This window comes from Pyrenophora tritici-repentis, chromosome 5, assembly GCF_003171515.1.
Source record: "Pyrenophora tritici-repentis strain M4 chromosome 5, whole genome shotgun sequence".
Classification (NCBI taxonomy): Eukaryota; Fungi; Ascomycota; class Dothideomycetes; order Pleosporales; family Pleosporaceae; genus Pyrenophora; species Pyrenophora tritici-repentis.
Window position 1 is genome coordinate 2,122,179 of NC_089394.1, and position 17,176 is coordinate 2,139,354.

Sequence of the window (17,176 nt, forward strand, 5' to 3'; positions counted from 1 at the left end):
CCAGGTGAGAGCTTGCTGCGGGTGTAATGTTTCAGAGGCGACTGGTACACCCGCTCGGAGCAGCGAATCTATTCACAGCGCATCAGCAATGCCGTTGGCATTGCTCGAGGAGACAAAGGAAACAACTATCGTGCGGGGGTTTTCAAAAAGGTGGTACTGCAATATTGCTCTGAACGAAAATACCATATGATTTATCGATTTCAAACCCTCACCACTCATTTGTCTATTTCCTTGATTCGTCGACGAACGCATGAAGTGCGCTGTGATTTGAGCCCCTGGGGACTGATGATGTATATGTAAATGCAATATGTTCCTGAAGGAGCGGTCGCGGCGTTAAGGTTATTGTGCCAGGTCGGTTGGGTGCAGAGGGAACCATGTACTCGGGAAGAGGGCTTCGGCAGGTTCCGTTGGAAAGGCACCTGCGGGCGCTTTGACGCGGGAGGTGGTCAACCATGCGGACGAACCTCACCCTTCACTTCGCCTCACCACCATGCGCTTTCATCCCATCTTATCCTAGATAATATCGCATAATTAAGTGCCTAGAGCAACTAGTAAGTTGTTCTAAAGTAGGTAGCTTAATTTAACTATATAGTATTATATTAAATTCTCTTTGTAATCTTATTCTCTATAGCTGCTCTTACTATCTATACGTTTCTCTCTAGTCGTAATATCTTTCCATCTCAGTCGAGACCGCTCAAATCATACTTAATTCTAAGTTCCTTTTAGTTTTAGTGTTTAGGAGATTCCAGACAGGTGGAATGATAACGGCGAGTAGTGGCACGCTGATTGCCTTTTGCATGCGCGGAAAGGAGCAAGAACAAGTGTTGGTCATCTAGAACCTTAAGGTAGTCGTGTAGGTAAGGAAGACAGAATGGTCTCGACTCCTTTGTCATTGGCTGGGCAACCCCATTCTTCTCACGTTGTTTGGGATGACAAACAGTCGTTCTCGCCCACGATGCTTGGCACATTCCACCTCCGCTGCAACCCCAAAAACTTTTGTCCACACCTAGACAAAAGAGAAGGCACACTTTCTTTCTCACAAGGGTTGTTGCTGCCCATAATTACCAAAGTCGAGCCTGCTCCTGCCGCTGTTGTGTTTGCCGTGGATCGCGCTTCCATCAGGGTCCGTCTGTGCACAAATCTGCCCTCGCAGCGCCCGTCACCTCCCCAACATCGACACTCGCATAACCGGTTCATTGTATGCATCCAACTACTTGTTAGCTTTTTGGAGCGAGAGCAGACTCAATTGGCATTGCAAAAATAGCCGCCTTTCGTTTACCGGCCGTCTACGGACTCGCAGGCGGTTGACTGTCGAGCGCCTTCAGTGTCAACAGCGATAAACAACAACAACACAAACAAAGCCCGGTCATGGCATTTGCCTGACACCGCCCACTACAACCGCCTCAACTACCACGACACTGCACTATCAGTCTCCTTAACCTGGGCCCTCACCCTACTTATCTTGTACATTCTGGTCATCACCCTACCTACTTGATATAATCAACACAATTGCACTACTCAAAGAGCTCCACTTTGAAAATTGCTCGCATCAAAACATACGGCATGGAATCGGCCTACCACGGCCGCCCACCAACGCGTCGACGCGCACTGGGTGACGGCACCAACCGCGCCAACGAGATTCCACGCACTCAGCGGCGGGACGAGAAACACAACAACGACCATGCGCCGTCTTCTGCGACACAACAACTTCCTCACAACGAGTCGATAGTCCCCAATGGCACGCTTGCCGTTCGCCATGAACAAGCATCACCCGAGAACAAGCGTCTTTCCGCCGTACAAGCTCACGAAGGTCGCCCCCACAACTCGAAGCGCGACTCTGAGATTTCCAACGCCAGCACCAATGCCTCCATCTCAAACCGACGCCGGAAGACTCATATTGGTCCATGGCAGCTGGGCAGGACTATTGGACGAGGCGGCTGCTCGCGTGTACGGCTTGTCAGACACAGCGGGACAGGACAGTATGGCGCAGCAAAGATCATCTCCAAAGCCACGGCAGAGAAGGTGCGTGCTCTCAGCCTGGCCAATCTTATCCAAAGTGCCGAGCAAGACGGATCGTTATACTCTGACGGCAAGGCCATTCCCTTTGGCTTGGAGCGCGAGATCTGCATCATGAAGTTGCTGGATCATCCTAACATTGTCCGTCTATACGATATCTGGGAAAATCGAGATGAGCTGTAAGTAGCCCCAAATAACATTCTGAAAACAATGACTGATCTTCTCTAGCTATCTTATCATGGAGTTTGTCGAAGGCGGCGAGCTGTTCAGCTACATCCACGAGCAGGGTGGTTTAATCGAGATCCACACCGTGCACATCTTCCGACAGATCATCGCAGCCCTAAAATACTGCCATCGAATCAACATCCATCATCGAGACCTCAAGCCCGAGAACATCCTGCTGGACAGAGATACCATGACTGTCAAGTTGGTCGATTTCGGCATGGCTGCGTTACAGCCTGAGGGCAAGAAGCTTACCACACCTTGTGGAAGCCCTCACTATGCTGCACCAGAAGTTATCAAGACTATTTCCTACGATGGCGCAAAGGCAGATGTATGGAGCTGTGGCGTTATCTTGTTTGTCCTTCTCACCGGCACACCACCTTTCAACTACTCCGGCGACGATCGACATCTCAAGCACCTATTCCGCGATATTGCAGAGGCGAAGTATACCATGCCCGACAATATCTCTAGAGAGGCACAAGATCTCATCAAGAGGATCCTGGTCGCCGATCCAAAGCGCCGAATAAGTCTTGAGGAAATCTGGGATCATCCCTTCCTACGCAAATATCAGCAGGAGCTGAATTTCTTAGGGGAGAATACTAAGCTCGACCATTGGACCGGGCCATTTCCTGGAGTCGAGGATTGGACAAATCTGGAACGCACTGCCATTGATCGTGAGATTTTGCGATATCTGCGCACGTTGTGGCATAGCGAGAAGGAAGAAGCATTGATCCAGAAGTTGATGAGCAACGAGTAAGCAAAACCTATGTCATAGATGCAAAGTATAAACACTAACAAGCACCACAGAGCAAACTACGAGAAGTACTTTTACTCTGCATTGCGAAAGTACCACACCGACCAGCTAGAGAACTATCAGCCTAGCGCACACCACGCCGTAGCTCATTCCAACAGCGACTATCATCATAACACCCGTCATCCCCCCACACAACTTGATGTCGAAGAGCTCCCATCGAAGTTGCACTCGCGCTCTCAGTCCGCCTATTCAATTCTGAACAACGAACATCTATATTCGAAGCACAGCCTCTATGAGTCGCCTGTCTCTGAAGCTAGCTACGATCCATACCGAGCCTCGAGACAGCCCATCATCCCCATTCCAGAGGACACAGAGCTGCACCAGAATGTTACTGTTCACCGTGGATACAGCAGCCGAAGCGATAAGCTGCGTCCTACTACAGCATTAGGGCACCGGACTGGGAGCTCTTTACGAATTCAGGCTCTGCGTAACAACTCTAAGCGTAGTTCCGCACTTTCACGTGGCTCTTCAAACCGGAGTTCTCCCTCTCGTCGTAATATTTCCGTCCAGCGGCGTTCAGTGTCGCGATCGTCTCTGGCGAGCTCCCATTGGCCTAGTAGTCCACCCGTTATCGCTCGCTCTAGTGGCATGGGTAAACGGGGCGTCAGCTTCTCTCATCTTCGTGATCGACGTTCATCTGCAGCGACTACTAGTAGTTGGCAAACCGAAGTTGGGTCATGTGCCGACTACATGTCTCATAGGCCTCATACTTCCATCGGTTCGTACGGGCCATCTATGAAGACTGGCACTGTTCGTTCAAACCCCAAGTCAAGGATTCCTCTTATTTCGGAAGCAACCCGATTGAAGATACGAAAACATGAGAGTCCAACCAAGTACATCCAGTGTGAGGCTCGTAAAGTGAGTGTGGAGCTTGGTAAGGTCATGGAGGAAGCCTTCAATCGCTCGTCGGTGGGCTCCAGCATTCGCTCGGGTACAGATGCCTACCACGACACTTCCCAATATGATAGTCCTCCAACTTCTTTCTCGAACACCCGAGACTCAGGTGGTAGTACAATGGGTGCTACACCGGGCACTAAAATGATGTTTGGGGAACGACCACTACCTCCGATCCCCTCAGAGACCCCAAACACTTTTTTGCAGCGAAAGCTAGCAGAGACGCGTGAAGAGATTGCCCGAAGACTCAACGAGAATGACGACAACACTGAACAATTCAACGAAGTCCTTGAGCATCTCGATCGCTTGATGGTGCCTACAGTCAATGGCGGTAAGCGAGCTGTCTCGGCTCCTGCAAAGTCCCCGGAGCATGGACCGCTTCATGTGATCCCTGAGGAGGTGAAGAATGACCATGGAGATGGGTTTGAGCTCCATGTCCCCCATCGTCGAGTTGTCACTGACCCCGTAAGGCCTCAAGGTCGTCGCGTGGCCATAGAACATCAACAGACGATTCGCCTCGTTGATGAGTCACCCACTCGTATCGCGCCTTTGAATATCCGCAAACGAAGTGGAGCAAGCTCAAAGTCTACGAAGACTACGGATGAAGCGTCTGCTGTAACTTGGCCAGGTCCAATCAGTAATTCTACTGTTCGGCCGTACCAAAATGTACAGAGCGATCTGCTTGCCGCTCGTACATATGACGCTCCTCCAGCACCCGAAAAGCAAATCGCCGTCATCAAGAAAAAGAAGTCGTTGTGGTTCCGTCGCAATACTGAAGAGAAAGAGCGCGATCAAGACAACAAAGAGAATCAGATCAAGAAAAAGCTATCAAATGGACTACTTCGAATCCCCGATGCATGGCAAGGTCTCGATGACCGTATCAAGAACGAGCCTGAGCCGTTCGAAGATGTTGATAACACCAAACACAACGAGAAGCAGTCGGAAGGTAGCAGTGGGAGCGAGTTCCCTCTACGCAACACTAACTCAGTTGGTGCCAAGGGCGATGGAATGGCTCGGAAGGCATTCTTTGCCTTCTTTGGCAAGAAATCCAAGGAAGAAAAGGCCAAGAGATCGATGGAGCTAGGAGGTAAGCATGCTGGAATCCATTTGCGAACACATACTGACAGCTTTAAAGCGATGAACCACAGCTCCTCGTCCATCCTCTCCAACTTCGATCTTGGAGCTGAAAGCAGCACTGATATAGTCCGTACTGGACCACCTGAGATGCAGATGAACTGGCTATCGCGCTTCCTGCACATCAAACCGGCCAACAAAACGTTGTGCTTCCAGATCGGCCGTGGCAAAGTCCGTCAAGACCTAGTTCGCTTGCTGCGGGACTGGCAGCGATTCGGCGTCCACGATGTCTCGTTAGATCGTGAGGCAAACTCCATCAGTGCGCGGATCGACAAGAGCAACCGTAAGTACATTCTTCTATCCCGTTCCGCTATTTGAAACGATATATGCTAACAGTGAGGTTTCATAGACTTGAAGATTAAGCCCGTCTCCTTCGTCATCGAACTCTTCGTCGTACTCGAACATGGACGTCGCGCCAACCTCTGCCTCGCACGATTCACCCAGACTCGCGGCGCGGCTTCCAGCTTCCACAAGGTCGTCGATATTGTCGAGGACGTCTGCCGGGCTCGCTGCATGCTGGTAGAAGACGAACAGAAGAAGGCATCGATGATGGAGGTCTTGGACTAGGACGCCAAGATGAAGAAAGAAGACCATGGAGGTTGTTTGGATACCGTATGGCATACTTCTTCTCCATAAGCCCAGAGGTTGTATGTTGAGCCTGGTTATCTTATTTGGCCTTGTTATGAATATGACAGGACTGCAGGATGATCTGCGGCGGATACGACGCACAGCACTGGATATCGAAGGATGATGTTGGCTACTTGAACACGATACCCACAAACATCGCTCAATACGATATCGACATTGAGAACATCGCGAAGCAGTCGACATCCAGACCCGGATTTACAACTGTACCATCACGAACCTGCTTTCAACTCGCCCCTTCCAGCTTTCCCGAAAAGCAATTCGTTCGCAAACGCATCACCTGGTATACTCTGGGTACATAATACATCGGCGATGCTTCATGTAACTACTTCACTTGTTTTGATAGAGTCTTTCATATGGCGTTGTTCACTAGAGGCGTCAGTATGGAAGTTTTCGTGGCGGTTTGTATGAGGTCTTCACGTATGAGCACAGGCATAAGCATTGTGGGAGTTAACAGCGTCTTGGTCTTTAGACAAACATTACGGGGCTGTAAGATTATAATACGAGATACGATATTGGATAACTCTTATTTGCTCGCTGTGCCGTGATGAGGAATTAAAGGACGTGAATGAGTGCCTGGGAATGAAATTGGATTTGGCAAGATATGGACTTGGTACTTTGTTTTGACTACAGCGTAGACATTGGAAGAACTGTAACTACAAGGGACGTAAAAATTGCAGCTTCTGCCTGATCAGTCCACACTATCACATTTAAGAGTCCTATTAGCTTCCTTGCCCTATGCTGCTCCATGACTTCTCTCACGATCCCTGTCGACCTAGTTCTGCGTTGCTAAACTCATCAAGCCCCTCCGCCAACCTCGACCAGAATCTTGACTTGATTATCTTTGTCGTTTATCAAACTCTTGAACCCCTTCTCTTCTACTTCAGTCAATTGAATCCTCTGCGTAATCATGTCTTTTGGGTCCATGTCTCCTCTGCTGAGCGCGTCAATGACCTCTTGGAAGTCGCCCACTTCATACGTCGCAATGCCCATATAAGACCTCTCCTTGAAGTTGAAGTCGTTGGTGAAAATCGTGCAAGGCTTTTCCCAGATAGCAATGTTGACGATGCAGCCCCGGGCACGTGTTGCATGCACAGCTTGATTGAGAGCGGCTTGGACGCCAGCGCAGTCGTAGACTACGTGTACGCCTTTTCCCCCGGTGAGTTCGCGGCATCGTGTCGCGAGATCTTCCTTGGTTGGGTCGATGATGTAATGGGCCCCGAATTTGCTTGCAAACAGCTGTCGCTTCTTGCTGACTTCGGATACAATGATCCTGTCGCATCCATTCGCCTTCAATGCTAGAATGGTAGAGATACCAATGGGCCCACCACCCAGCACCAGTGCAACGTCGCCTTTCTTGTAGGGGCTGACTTTAACGGCGTGCCACCCAACTGCAAGAGGTTCCACAAGAGCGCCGATCTCGAGGGGTACATTGTCGGGAAGATGATAGAGAGTTGAAGTCGGGACAACGATGTGGTCTGCTAGTCCACCACCCCATCCTGAAAGGCCTATGAATCCATTTGACCAGCAACAGTTTTGTAGGCCTTCCTCACACGCACCGCATGTGTCATCGTAGATGATGGGCTGGATTACCACTCGATCGCCGGGTTTGTAGTCTGTTACACCGTCGCTTACTTCTTCTACTGTTCCGCTGAACTCATGTCCAAAGGTAAGTGGGACTGTTTCGCCGGTGATTGGATGAGGCGTAGTCGGGCAAAGATTGGGGCCACCTAGGTACTTAGCACGTGACCGCTTTAACCCCAAAATACATATACTCACCCAGGTACTCGTGGAGGTATATATCAATGTCAGTCTCGCGGTATTGTTGTTCAGTCTACTTGTACTCACCAGACCCGCAAATTCCAACCCAGGCCGGTTTTACCTTGACTTGGCCCGCTTTTACTTCTGGTACTGGGATCTTCTCAAACCGCAAGTCATGCTGGCCATGGAACCGAAGAGCGTTCATTGTTTCTTTGCTTGATGGAGCTGGAATTCCCATTTTTCTGGTTCTTGATCGCGATCTCCACGAGATGTTAGGTGAAAGATGAACTTGGCTGAAGAGGAGGATAAAGTACTGTGGAAATACATGCGCCAACAAATCAGCTACGTCTATACTGGCTGATTCCAGCCTCGAGTTCTCGCGAACATCCTTCCGGTCTCCCGCCAGTCTATCGTCTTGGGTTTCTTGACTGGTTAGGTGCGCGTCCGCCGTACAAGCAGCATCACGGCATGCCTAACTTGGTAAGCCCGCGGTCAATCACCCCGCAATGGCAATGCGGGGTACCTAGGTCCTGTCTGTCACGATAGCTGGGAGAGGCCGAGAGCGCACTCAATTGTCCCGTGAAAGATACGATCCTGAAGATGCCGACACACAGGGCATCAATTTGATTACAGGGTGGTGTTGCTTGAGGATCAGTGAGCCAGCCATTGCCCAGAACTACCTCGGACGACGTGGCTGTGCCAACAAAGCCATCGACGAAGAAATGGCAGCAAAATCTTGAAGGACTTCGCAGTGATTGTCAAGGGAGATGATGTTGAGCATAAAGGGTCAAAGATGGTGTTGAGGCTTGCCACTCGGCAATCGGAAGAGGAGTCGGCACTTTCACCGATCCGATCCGATCGGAACGAGCTCGGAAAGACAGCACACAGTATGTCATCATGTCATTAGTTCGCCCAAGCTGGCGCAAGGAATCTTCAAGTGACAACGCCTCCAACACCAAGGATGCGTCTGGAAGTTCTAAAGCGACAGAACCAACCTACTACGACCGGCACAGTCGGTACGCCCCATCAGGTAGTCTGAGCTAGCCACGGCGACGTGGGATGGTTTGGGGTCTAGCCCCTAACGCCGTTGGCAGAAGCCCGATGAAACGGTTAAAGTCGCGATCATTGACGCGTCAGTGACGGTCAAGAAAAAGGTACCATGCGCAACCAGCAGACAGTGTTCTCGTGTCCGTCATGTCGTCCAATCAGGCCTTCATAGGTGTCTCAATGGCGGGGACCTTTCGGACGTCTGTCCACTGTTATGACCTCACTGGCGGAAATTCATGGACCGACTTTTATCAGGTCGCGGAAGATTGACCGATGCTTCAAATACGTGCGATTGCCCCTCAACAACTTGCCCCTCCATTGATTTGCAACTTCGCAACTTTTTCTCCCTACACGCTTTACACGTCAATTTCATAGCAAGATGCCTTACCCAGAGACGACTGACGCGTTTGCCGTCACTGACATCAAGAACTGGAGCACCTTCAAGCGCCAGGAGGTAAGTCGAGTGCACAATCACCCCACTATTGATCCTTGCTAACAATCCTCCAGCTACCCCTCAAGAAGTTTGAGGAATACGATGTCGACATCGCCATTGACGCCTGCGGTGTTTGCGCTTCAGATGTTCACACCATCACTGGTGGATGGGGAGACTCAATCCCTCTTCCCCTCTGTGTAGGACACGAGGTCATTGGCAAGGTCGTCAAGGTTGGCGACAAGGTTACTCGGGTCAAGGTTGGCGACCGTGCTGGTATTGGTGCCCAGATTGGCGCCGACCTGACTTGCGAGCAATGCAAGAACGACAACGAGAACTACTGCCCCAACCAGGTCGACACATACGGTGCTAAGCACAGCTGTGGCACCGTTGCTCAGGGTGGATATTCTAGTCATATTCGAGGACATGAATACTTTGTCTTCAAGATCCCAGACAACCTGGATACTGCGCTTGCGGCGCCTATGCTGTGCGCTGGGCTTACCACATACTCTCCATTGAAGAGGTTAGGAGCTGGCCCAGGAAAGAAGGTCGGCATTATCGGACTGTAAGTACCTTATCCCGTAAAGGTATTCACGGTTGTTGGGTGCAAGAACTGACAAAACTGCAGTGGAGGTCTTGGCCACTTCGGTGTCCTTTGGTCAGTTGCCATGGGTGCCGACACATACGTCATCTCGCACTCTCCTAACAAGAAGGAGGATGCCCTCAAGATGGGTGCCAAAGACTTCATCGTTACCAAGGAGAAGGGTTGGGCGGAGCCATGGAAGTTCCAGTTTGACTTTGTCATCAACACGGCCGATGCTACGGACAAGTTCGACTTGGCAGAGTACTTCTCTATCCTAAAGGTCAACGGAACCTTCCACATGGTCGGCTTCCCCGACAACCCGCTCCCCGCCATGCCCGCTCAAATCTTTGCGCCCAACGGTTGCTCCATGGGTGCGTCGCACATTGGCAACAGGCCAGAGATGGAGGAGATGTTTGAGCTTGCATCAAAACAGAACATCAAGAGCTGGGTACAGGAGATCCAGCTCGGCGAAGAGGGCTGCAAGGAGGCGGTTGAGCGCGTGTACAAGAACGACAACGTCAAGTACAGGCTGACACTCACCGGCTACGACAAGGTCTTTGGAAAGAGGGCTTAGATAGCTACAATTGCAAGGATTATGCCTCTTTTAGATACCACTAGATAATCTCAAATATAATGAACTTTTGAATGAATATTTGTCCAAGTTGAATGCCGTCATTTTCGCTTCCCCACGACGCGCCTACCCCACCAAATTTGGGCGCGTCGCGCACCTGCCGATTCGATTCCTTGCGCTTCACACTTGTTTTTCCCACAACAGACTTCAGCCATCATCTTTTCAACTTTTCAATATACACAAAGACACACAATGCCATCCATACCAATTCATTTGCCCTCCCGTGCCATGGCACCCTCGCGCGCTGAAAACCCTCTCCCCGAGCTTCTTCACACACCCTCCGGTCTCGCCCTACTAGAAATTCAAGGCACAATCCACTTCCCAACCCCCGCACCCTCTACTACTTCGACACAAATCGGAAAGCTGGTTTTCCCGTACTACAATCCCGACATCAACGATCCCAGCGACACAAAATGGATGAAGCGTGTGTACATGTACGTTGGCAAGGGACAGAGGATGACTGGCGAGTGCAAGAAGCTGGTCAATCCAATTGGCGTTATGCGAAAGAGGGAAAGGAAAGATGGTGGAGACGTTGAGATGGGCGGTTTGGAGGACGATGATAAGGAAAAGAGAAACAATGGTGGCGAGGAAGAGCTGGAGATTGTGGAGGTTGTGAGGTACAAGATTATATTTTCTTCGAGACCAGAACCTATTAGTGGGGTTGCTGGGGCCGAATGAGGCGGGAAAATGTCGCTCAATCCACCATACTAGGTGGCAATGGCCATGGAACAGACGGCGTAAGGACATTATCCCGCACACCAAATGTCCCACCCACCGAGATCAGCAAGCAGCCATTGTGCCTCCTGCAAACCATACAACATATAAAAAGGATGGCGGTATCAGGGAAAGAAGCCCCTGGCAAGCTGTAGCATGATACGATACGCGCTGTACCCGGGCTTTTTTGAGGCTCGGTGGCAATGAGTCTCATCCTTGGCTACTACGACAAACTATTACTTGGCCAGTCAAGCCTCAGAACTAGCGATCAAGCAATATATTGTTGCCAAATGGAGATCGCTGTCTCGGCCCCGGTCCCGGGTTATGGCGCTCGCTTGCAGGCATAGGGTACTTTATCCACTTTACACGGCCAACGGTCCGACAATCATGGATATGAACACTATATCCAGAATCACATGGTTCATGTTCTGGAAGCTAGATCGAAAAGTATATCATGTCGCTTTTGTATGCTTGCACATTGTCCACTTCACGCGAGAAACTTGCTAGAACTTCCTCCATCTGAAGCACAAGCAAATCTTGACCGCAAGATGCGTCCCTCAACGACTGGTCTACTAGCATTGCTAGCCGGTACCACTTCAGCTGTTGTAGGAAATTGGCAACAATGTATGCACGTCACAGATTTTTATATAAGCATTTTCTAACGGGGGTCAAGGCGGCGGCATGAGCTGGTCTGGCGACACAGTATGTGGCTCAGGTGCTGGCTGCGTCAAGATCAAGTAAGGAAAACGAACTCCAAGGCCATTATCTGAAGCACTGCTGACAGTATTCAGTGACTATTACTCGCAGTGCCAGCCCGGCGCTGCTCCTGCACCTGTTCCCTCGTCTTCTGCTGCTCCTTCTCCAACACCGGAGCCATCCCAAGTGACTCCTGGAACGCCAACTGCAAGTAACGCTCCATCAGGAACGGGACCAGGCAAGACACTTCAAAGCGGCTACTACTGGGTGCGCGCTGTTGCGGCTCCCAATTTCCACAAATACATCCAAACCAACCCACTCTACTCGACCGGCCCAGCCCTCCTAGGAGACTACACAACAGCCGGCCAATTTCAAGTCGTAGATGGTCAGCTCGTTGAATTAGTATCTGCCCCAGGCGCTCCAGTCAAACTTCTCTACGCCAATGTTTCAGAGGAACGATCTATCAACGGCATGTCTCTCGCGGTCAGCTTTTCAGAGAGTAAGAACACATACGGAACGTTTGCTTGGGGTGGTGACGATCTCCAATGGTCGGTTGCGGGCGTGAATCGGCCAAACAAAAGCGCATGGTATGTGTGTACAGGCCAGAAGATGTACATCAACTTGGGCAACTATCTGTACCAAACGCCGAGTGGATGTGCCGATCAAACGATACATTACTACAACGACAAGACGGCCAACGATTAGATGAGAATAGATGGTTTGAAGGCTCTTGACGTCATGAAGATTAATAGACGGTGTATATATCATTCTTCTTAATTCTGTCTCAATTCGACCATATTTTATGGTGCTGCGGGCAGGTGAGCCTCGTAGGCAGACATCTATCCTTCACCCTCACTAGGACTAGCTTCTGTTAGTGTCGCGCTAGTTCGTCATTGATCGATGCCGTCGCTCTTTCCCAGATTTAAACAGAGACACCACATAATTGGTAGGTGCATTGCCTGCTGTTGCCTGTCCAGCCTTGTCACTCGAAAGAAAGCTGTGTGACGCGCGGGGGTGGCGTAGCTTAACTTACCATATATATCAACCACCATCTCTCAACTATCGTCTTTTCCAACTACAGTCTTCTCCACAAATCTTGAAACCGACACCGTCAGTGAAATTTACCACACGCTCTACCTACCGCGCGCCGAGCTTCATGCTATGCAGTCCTCAGCCTTGCCTGGCGAGTCCACTCCACCCATACTCCGCCTAGCAACAGAATTGCACCTGAACATAGCAGCCCAGCTCATGGACCCAGAAGAAGGAGGCAATTTCGCTGCACGGTACCTGCGCCTCACAAATCGGCACTTCCACAATATCGTTGAGAAAGCTACCCACGACGAGCTCCTTGTTGTCGAGAAAACTGCATGGGCAAAAGATCGCTATTTATATGCTTGCAAGTTCTGCACCAGATTGCGACATGCATCCAATTTTGCCGATACGATGCTCAAAGGCAAGACTGGACGGAATGGCTCCCAGACCTACAGACGCTTCTGTGCTGACTGTGGCTTCGCAACACCACGAGGGCAACCGGGATATATACCTGGAACGGAAGCAATGGTTGAAGCCGAAAGATGATTATGGTGCAAATTCTGTAAAATTGTGAAGAAAGGAAGCGAGGCTCGCAAGGGTATGCGCCATGATACGTGCGAGGTATGCTACACGAGATGGTATAGGGAATCCTTGCGTGCGTTCGGTCTCGACACTTCTACTACTCCATACCAAACTTGGAGTTCCGAGGATAAACTCTCGAACGGCGGTGAGAGCTATAGCTCTTTGGATTAACATACAGAACTGTTACGAAGAAGACGGTTTTTGGGCATAATTGATACAGAAAGGCCGTAGGAAAGTGAGCGCAAATGTACATGAAGTTTCAGGACGCCATTTTTTAATATCAAAAACACTTCTTCTACTTTCTAAACTGCAAATTGGACAGGACTCACAAGGCTTTTGTCATGTGTTGAACTAACAGCCAGCATTGCGATCGCCTAGAGAAAGAAGGAGCAGTAGTGACTGTACTTTGATAAGGTTCCCGCTGCCCGCTCCGTCTACGCACCTCTTACGTCCAGCTACCCAACCTAACAGGTAATCTTGAACGAGTTCTTAGGCGAGAAGTTCTCACACTGCGCATTCTGATGCACTTCTGGCGTCCCCGTGCAATCGAGAGACTCGTACAGGTTCACTGCACACACGCGTCCCATTAGCCTCTCCTCAACGCCTCTGCTAGTGATTCAACTAAATGAATACTCATAAATATACCTTTGCAAGAAGGATTCGTGGCACCATAGACAGTCAGGCTGGCGTCACCGTTCCACATGCGGACGCACTGGTTTGGTGGTAGCCCGGTGCGCGCCTCGATAGAGCAGCCTACAGCTTGGCTGCAGTCAGGGCAAGAGGATGTAGTGAAGCTGACGGTGTCGTAGGTGTATGCTGTTGCAGCGAAAGCGAGAAGGGAGAGGAAGGTGGCGGTGGTTGGAAACTGCATTTTGGAAGGCTGGGCTGGGGGTTATGTGTAAGTGAGGTGGGTTATATGAGGGATGAAGGGGTGAAGTTGGTGTCAATGCTGGCCATCCTGCAGCCTTTATACATCTTTTGTGTTAGAAGTGGTAAGTTTCTCCCACAGCTCGAACGCTGATGATGATGTAAACAATTGTGTTGGAGGCGTGATGGCTTCGGGGCATTGCTGACATGGCAAATTGCCTTTGTCCAATGAAGCTCAAACGCCCAACTTCATGGCTGGTGGAATTTTGCGCATAATACAGCTAGATTAGGAGTGTGTGGTATAGGAGAGAAGATTCTGCTGAAAAATGTGATATTGAAAGGTTTCACAGGCGTTGGAATTACCGCGGAGTAATCGTGTCAGCGTAAGCCGTGGTCGCGTTTACTAAACTGGTATTAGGCCACTCGGGGATATGATTGGAAGAAGTCAACGCCTAAGGACTTGGAGAAGAAGGGACCGAATACAGAGATGATGAGAATGAGTTTGATGACGTAAACAAACGCCTTACTTTGGTAGATGGGCCTATCATTACTCTTCCACTTGACACCGCGCCGTGTAGCCGAGGAGGTAAGTCATCGAAAATTGTTGACTGTGAGATGTGAGGTCATGAGGGAAATAATTGAATTGGTATGATGAGGTGGTTGTTGAAAGACACAGATGAGGTTGTATTGATTCGTGAGGTTCCAGTGATCCGCGATTGCCATGTCATGTGTTCTCAAACCCCCAAGCCCTGTAGTCATCTATCATGTAATCCCCAATCTAATAAAACACCTAATCGCACAAAGCATCTCTGCGTCCGTGATCACTCAGACCCTGCCACACAACACTCCAACAACAGTACTGGGAGTGTTGCAAACCGGCTGAAGAGGCCAGTCACACCCATACACTGGGTGCTTACCCCATTGACCAGGCTTACAGTCCACAAATGGGCAGCTACGGCCGGAAGTTCCCAGATAACGCTCGACTTTCTGGAAGGGCGCACCGTTTTCCGCACTGAGATCGTACCACAGGCGACCATCATGGCCGTCCATAGAGTACTCGAATTGGTAGACCTTAAGATCGCCGGCATTGTGAGCGACCTTGACTGTGAGTTGTATGTTAGTATGATTCCCAGAGGATGGGTGGGCATACGTACGGACGTGACCACATTGGTCGCACTTGGCAGGAAAGGGAGATAGGTAGGTACCTCCCGGCTGAACTTCGACCATGTGGGTTTCTCCGGCGTGGTCGCACTTGGCGCCAGGACGATCTGGGTTGGAGGTAGTTGCCGCGATTGCTAAGCGAACCCAGACGGGGAATGAGCACTTGTTCACGATTTGACCGTGAACTTCTGTGGCATCGGCTACGCTGGGGATTGAAACAGATGCCATTGGTGAGCCAGGATTGACAGTAGAGAGGTTGATATTGTCCTGTGTAAAGACGTGGGTCCAGTCTTTGGACAGACCATCATCATTGGGGGACGTTGGAGCGGCATTAGCGAGGAAGCCGCAGAGGCCTGTGATCAGAATCAGGAAATTTTTATCGATGACAGTGATAACTAAACTTACCGAGGAAGAGGATGTTGAGGAACTGCATCTTCGTGGTGTTCTCAAAGCCTAAGTGCGTCTAAGAGAATGTAAAAAGTGATTGATGTAGAAAATAAGTAGCAGGGAAGGAGCAGTAGCTTATTCATCAACGAGTCTGCGCTAACAAGAGCAGCCTACCATTTTAATTCCGAAGTAATGAGCACAATGTCACGCAATTGCTGAGAAGAACGAAGTGAGAGATAAATGGAAAGGGACAAAGTGCACGGCGGGCCGTCAGGGCTCGGTCAGGGGACCGCAAAATGTTTGCATGACAACAGAATAAGATGAAATAACAGCAGTTCGTGAGTACCTACCGATTACGGTAACATCAAGGGCCTACTTTCCGGATATCGGGAATGTCATCGCCGTATGTGAGGAAATGGGAATTGATTGTGGTGTAAGCTGAGTACTCATTGAAGCAAGTAATTGCTCAGCCCCATCAATCAGGCTAGGTCATTTTCCGTGAAGGCGAGGGATATCAAATTGTGTATGCGCCTAGCGAACAGAGGGTCCTATAAGATTCTGTTCCGAGAGGCCAACGTGATCTCCTTCATACCGATAAGGGCAGTGCTCAACTGCCTATACGCACTCCCTTACAACATGGTTTTGGCCGCATGCCATCCTGCAGCCCAATGCCAGAGCCTCGCATCAACGCTCTTCCCCTCTTGATCGTACTTGATAAGGCGTTCATACAACTCATCGATCGGCACCACAACCTTTTCGATGAACTCGCCATCATCCAACGCTTGCTCCGGCTCTTTGTCCCCCTCCTTTAGGTTCACCTCCACCATCGCCAACTGCATGTTTGCCGTGCTCATACCAGGATCAGACACGATAGTCGGGCTAATGAAGGCTAGCTTGCCCTTGTACCCGGTCTCTTCGTGCAACTCTCGTAGGCTGGCCTCGCTGGGTGACTCCTTCTCATCGACTAGACCGGCGGGGAGCTCTACACAGACGGCGTTCACCGGTGGGCGATACTGTAGTATGACGATAGTCGAGGCTGGACGTGAAGGATGGCGGATGATGGTGCTGATAGCTACCGCGTCCACACCTGCCTTGCCTCGAGTTTTGCGCGCGGCAGCTTCCCATACACGGTCCTTGCCCGTCTGATCTTGCCACGAGATCTTCTGGAACTCGATCCACTTTGCCTCGGTAGCTGGGAGGTCTTCAACCTTGACAATTTTTGGTTCTTGCGGCATGTTGTAGGCTGCACGGAGCTGATTGCGAGCGTGGAAGCTGCGCAGTTGAAAGCTATCGCGAGAAAACAAGCTTCGTATTCGAATCGGGCTACGAGCACTATGCTTTTTTGCGCTCGGAAGTTTTGTGAGGAGGTTGACTGGGCGTCTGTACATTGACGAAATGGTTGGAAGTTGTAAACAGTCCAGACACAAGCAGGTGCTGACGTAGTTGACTCGGAGCTAACGCGTGGTAACCCCGCCTCGCGCTTTCACGAGTTCACGTGAAGGTCTCCCACCAACATGATAATATGGATGACATTATTTCTGGTCTTATATTTCTTAGATA

General features: G+C 50.3%; 9 protein-coding genes across 9 annotated transcripts; 5 read left to right on the forward strand and 4 right to left on the reverse strand.

Moving 5' to 3' along the window:
* Window positions 1-1,563: 1,563 nt before the first annotated feature.
* On the forward strand, window positions 1,564-5,647 carry PtrM4_107930 (SPS1, Serine/threonine protein kinase; the record flags this gene model as incomplete). Its single annotated transcript, XM_066107781.1, has 5 exons — window positions 1,564-2,195; window positions 2,245-2,991; window positions 3,046-5,033; window positions 5,082-5,363; window positions 5,430-5,647. 5 exons carry the CDS (start codon window positions 1,564-1,566, stop codon window positions 5,645-5,647), a joined length of 3,867 nt encoding a protein of 1,288 aa, XP_065962230.1.
* A 137-nt stretch (window positions 5,648-5,784) lies between these two features.
* PtrM4_107940 (uncharacterized protein) lies at window positions 5,785-6,027 on the forward strand (the record flags this gene model as incomplete). The annotated part of the gene is made up of 1 exon (XM_066107782.1): window positions 5,785-6,027. One exon carries the CDS (start codon window positions 5,785-5,787, stop codon window positions 6,025-6,027), a length of 243 nt encoding a protein of 80 aa, XP_065962231.1.
* Window positions 6,028-6,523: 496 nt separating this feature from the next.
* PtrM4_107950 (Tdh, Threonine dehydrogenase and related Zn-dependent dehydrogenase) lies at window positions 6,524-7,691 on the reverse strand (the record flags this gene model as incomplete). The annotated part of the gene is made up of 3 exons (XM_001935960.1): window positions 6,524-7,455; window positions 7,505-7,559; window positions 7,608-7,691. The coding sequence occupies 3 exons, from the start codon at window positions 7,689-7,691 to the stop codon at window positions 6,524-6,526; spliced, it is 1,071 nt and encodes a 356-aa protein (XP_001935995.1).
* A 1,221-nt stretch (window positions 7,692-8,912) lies between these two features.
* On the forward strand, window positions 8,913-10,120 carry PtrM4_107960 (AdhP, Zn-dependent alcohol dehydrogenase; the record flags this gene model as incomplete). Its single annotated transcript, XM_001935959.2, has 3 exons — window positions 8,913-8,987; window positions 9,041-9,528; window positions 9,592-10,120. 3 exons carry the CDS (start codon window positions 8,913-8,915, stop codon window positions 10,118-10,120), a joined length of 1,092 nt encoding a protein of 363 aa, XP_001935994.2.
* Window positions 10,121-10,369: 249 nt separating this feature from the next.
* On the forward strand, window positions 10,370-10,855 carry PtrM4_107970 (uncharacterized protein; the record flags this gene model as incomplete). Its single annotated transcript, XM_001935958.2, has 1 exon — window positions 10,370-10,855. One exon carries the CDS (start codon window positions 10,370-10,372, stop codon window positions 10,853-10,855), a length of 486 nt encoding a protein of 161 aa, XP_001935993.1.
* A 584-nt stretch (window positions 10,856-11,439) lies between these two features.
* On the forward strand, window positions 11,440-12,292 carry PtrM4_107980 (uncharacterized protein; the record flags this gene model as incomplete). Its single annotated transcript, XM_066107783.1, has 3 exons — window positions 11,440-11,515; window positions 11,565-11,628; window positions 11,842-12,292. 3 exons carry the CDS (start codon window positions 11,440-11,442, stop codon window positions 12,290-12,292), a joined length of 591 nt encoding a protein of 196 aa, XP_065962232.1.
* Window positions 12,293-13,665: 1,373 nt separating this feature from the next.
* Window positions 13,666-14,072, reverse strand: PtrM4_107990 (uncharacterized protein; the record flags this gene model as incomplete). The annotated part of the gene is made up of 2 exons (XM_001935956.1): window positions 13,666-13,769; window positions 13,847-14,072. 2 exons carry the CDS (start codon window positions 14,070-14,072, stop codon window positions 13,666-13,668), a joined length of 330 nt encoding a protein of 109 aa, XP_001935991.1.
* Window positions 14,073-14,168: 96 nt separating this feature from the next.
* Window positions 14,169-15,662, reverse strand: PtrM4_108000 (uncharacterized protein; the record flags this gene model as incomplete). Its single annotated transcript, XM_066107784.1, has 4 exons — window positions 14,169-14,176; window positions 14,986-15,171; window positions 15,223-15,582; window positions 15,635-15,662. 4 exons carry the CDS (start codon window positions 15,660-15,662, stop codon window positions 14,169-14,171), a joined length of 582 nt encoding a protein of 193 aa, XP_065962233.1.
* Window positions 15,663-16,245: 583 nt separating this feature from the next.
* Window positions 16,246-16,851, reverse strand: PtrM4_108010 (NUDIX domain containing protein; the record flags this gene model as incomplete). The annotated part of the gene is made up of 1 exon (XM_001935954.1): window positions 16,246-16,851. One exon carries the CDS (start codon window positions 16,849-16,851, stop codon window positions 16,246-16,248), a length of 606 nt encoding a protein of 201 aa, XP_001935989.1.
* Between the last annotated feature and the right edge of the window lie 325 nt (window positions 16,852-17,176).